Source organism: Triticum dicoccoides, chromosome 7B, assembly GCF_002162155.2.
Source record: "Triticum dicoccoides isolate Atlit2015 ecotype Zavitan chromosome 7B, WEW_v2.0, whole genome shotgun sequence".
NCBI lineage: Eukaryota > Viridiplantae > Streptophyta > Magnoliopsida > Poales > Poaceae > Triticum > Triticum dicoccoides.
In genome coordinates, this window is record NC_041393.1 from 77,525,134 (window position 1) to 77,528,652 (window position 3,519).

Sequence of the window (3,519 nt, forward strand, 5' to 3'; positions counted from 1 at the left end):
TATACTGTATACAAATACTATATTTGAAGTTACTTACATTCCCACTGGACTAATTTCCCACGATAAATAGCCTTGCGATACACAGCAATACATATGTACATTGCAAGCTTGGACTATTGCCATGGATAGACACGTACATGGCAATTTGAGAATATTTCCATGGTCACCACTAATAACACATATATATCCTTGATAGGTAATTTTGGATTGTTTCTAAAACTTGCCTATCTTGAAAATGAAAACCACATGTAATTCATCTCTTTGATAAGCATGCTCCGACTATTTCCGAAAACACTTGTCTACTCCATCTTTGTTTATATATATGTTTGGTCACATATACATTAGGCAAGGTAGCGATTGTTGTATGTGTATTGACACCATGATATCCCATGACAACGATTTAAGAAGGGTGAGGTGGCAAGGGGTGGCAATAGTATTGTGAGTCCATGATAGGTGACAACATATAATTAATTGGTTACACGTGTGTTGCACATGCATGCTTACATGATGCATCAAGGGGGGTTGCGAGCTAGATGGACCATGGATAGAGGTGGTGAGTTTGGATTGGGGATGCCGAAAGGTAGATATAGGGGTTGGAAGAAGGTCGTTTAATGGTAAAAAAAGAAATCATCAATGCCACCTGATGTGTGTGAGAATCCTAAAGATATGTGTTATATACTATTGCCCGTTTCAATGCATGGGCAATTAACTATTTAATAGTAAAAAAACTCATCAGCGCCTGATGTGCATAAGAATCCTAAAGATATGTGCTATATATAATTGATGTTGAACACTAAAATATGTATGCCCCGTTGCATCGCACGGGCAATTAACTAGTCTAAACCAATAGACAAGCCTATATGTTCAAGGTCACTACATTTCTAGCACAGCAAATGCCCCGTCCTAGCACCTGACAAAATCCTACGTGAAGCGCAAACTTACATGATGGACCAAACACGCATACACCAGCCACTTTTATTTTTCATGAAAGCTAACAATTATATTTCACTTTTAGACATCAATACAATTTCTCTGTAGTCAGTAGATTCAAAGATTTACTGAATCATTAGCTACAGCCAAACCAAATAAAGAATTTCACAAAGGAAGTGCTTTGCAAAATACCAACTGCATCAAGTCAACTAGAGATCAAAAGAGTAACAAGTCTGACCGAACCTTTTAGTACACTAGCAGGTTGACAATATGCACTAAGATTTCGGATAATAATTAATAAATGATTGTTATGGATAAGAGGGCCTATCACAGTACAATTTAGCCCCATGAAACTAAGACATGTCCAGAACAACAGCCAGTGCTAGGCAAACAAGAACAAGGGTAATAACATTCTTTGAAAATGAAATGATGCTTAATATGTAGGTTTACAGGCATTGCTGTGAAGTCTGAACTGGAAATCAAGCAAGCAGGAGTATAAGCGCCAGCAAATTGGGGGGCCATGATTGAAGCAGATTCAGAGGTACACAGACAAATTGTTCAGATGAAAGAAGAGCCAGTTTTTGGGAGGAAACACAGGGGTGGTTTGAAGGTAAAGTTACTACCCCTCAGCATCAGCTAATGGCTCTGAGAACAGAGGAACATAGGGTAGAAATTTGTGTACACTGTTTTTCTCAAGATTAATGATACAGCCAACTTTCTGATGCCACATGTCATATGATACCAAGGTATCACCTCCACACTGAGCCAGGAAAATGGTGTCGCAATCTGGATGAATCTCAACCACCCTGTACTTCTCCCAAGTCATGCTGATAAGTGTATCGATGCTGGCAGTATGCTTCAGGACCCATTGTTTACTGTCACAATCCTTGAGGCACCAGAGTGCTATCTCAGAAACTAGGATTTCATTGTTATTATTGAGAGGAGCTATAGCATAGTGTAAGCACCCCTGCGACAATCCAATAGTACCAAATTTTGAACCATACGGCACACGGATAGTCTTCCACACTTTCCCCTCCATGTCCACCCCCACCAGCACATACTCGCCGTTGATGTCCTCCAGGTTACCCATGATGTACAGCATACCGCCGACAAAGACACATTTACTCCTGAACAGGGTAGCTTTCTCAACTATCCCACTGTCTCTACGAATCCAGGCTCCTGTGCGAGACGAGTAGATGTTCACTCCTGTGATCAACGTTTTCGGAAAGGTCCGCTCGAAACAAAGAACATGGAAATGGGACGAGACTGCTGGATCGAAAGCCAGGCCTGCGGTATGGTTAAGTCTGTTCATTCGCTCCTGTGTTTGAGGTTGAGGTGGTAGCTCCACCCACCTCCCGGTGGCGGGATTGCACACAACAAAATGGTAATCATGCCTGCTGCTGTTGTAACGGCGGTAGAGAAGGAGGCCATTGCAAGCGTCCACCAGGGTGATGCCCTCATCCTTGTTAGGATGTAGGTAAGGGAGGGAGGGGTCGAAGGAGGCTGCGCCGCCGGAGAAACTGGCGAAGTGGTGGCGATATCCGCTGTTGTAGAAGGATGTGTAGAGGAAGCCGGCAAGGGTCTGGGGCAGCTTCTTGTGGTTGGCGGGGTCGGCGATGAGGTCGCGCCAGAGCACTGATACGCACTTGAAGCGGTGGACGGATCTGGCTGGGAGGCGGGAGAGGATCTCCAGGATGAGGTCGACGTTGAACAGACTGGCCGCCCCCGCCGCTGTCACCTGCGGATGGTCGTCCAGCCTCGGCTTAGTGTTCCTCTCGCAGATCTCCCCCTTCTCCGCCCCCTCCATGGAGCTCGACTTGGTGTTCCCCTCGAAGATCCCCCCCTTCTTCGCCTCCTCCATGGAGGAGGAAGGGCTAGGCAGGGGCACAGTTAGGTCAGATCTGCAAATGGAGAGAGGAAATCATGAATCTGCCTGAGAAAAATTAACCAGGTGGTGCTGGTGGTCCTATGAGGTGTCAGAAAGGTACCTTGGTTTGGTTTACGATAGCGACGGGTGCCGGCGGTGAACGGGATGCGGCCGGCGGCACTTCGCTTCTCAGAGGACAGTGGGGAACAACAACACGAAAGCTAAACTTAGAAAGAGGAAACGGGGATGCTTGGATTGGATAGTCGTAGATACAAACATAAAAATGACCTGTATGTAAAGAATTGACAACTTTTAGAATTTACCCTTTTCCAAACATGACTAGAAGGAAATGTGCGCCTTGTTGTGCTATTTTTAATGCCACCGCAAACTAAGAGAAAAAAGCAAATAATTTCAATGCCACAACAAACTAAGAGAAAAAAACTAGTCCATCGCCACCTTCTCACTTGCCTCCCGCAACTACAGTTCCTGCATTTGGGCCTCCCTACCAATGTCTTATTTTCCAAAAAATGCCTTCTGTTCTCATGTAACTCCTATTCACTTAGAGAGTTCCAAAGAGAGCATTTGATCAAAGGTTTATTTCACCCTAACAAAAGCATATCAGAATATTGCATACAACAATGTGTTAGCTACAGACATATGGTACTAAGGCCAAATCCAACACGCAACCCCAAATGGTCCGGCCGCGTCCATTTGGGGCTAAG

General features: G+C 44.6%; 1 protein-coding gene across 1 annotated transcript; it reads right to left on the reverse strand.

Annotated features, from left to right (window-relative positions):
* Positions 1 to 1,307: 1,307 nt before the first annotated feature.
* LOC119341691 (F-box protein At2g23160-like) lies at positions 1,308 to 2,803 on the reverse strand. Its single transcript, XM_037613555.1, has one exon. The coding sequence runs from the start codon at positions 2,789 to 2,791 to the stop codon at positions 1,550 to 1,552; it is 1,242 nt and encodes a 413-aa protein (XP_037469452.1). The 5' UTR covers positions 2,792 to 2,803; the 3' UTR covers positions 1,308 to 1,549.
* Between the last annotated feature and the right edge of the window lie 716 nt (positions 2,804 to 3,519).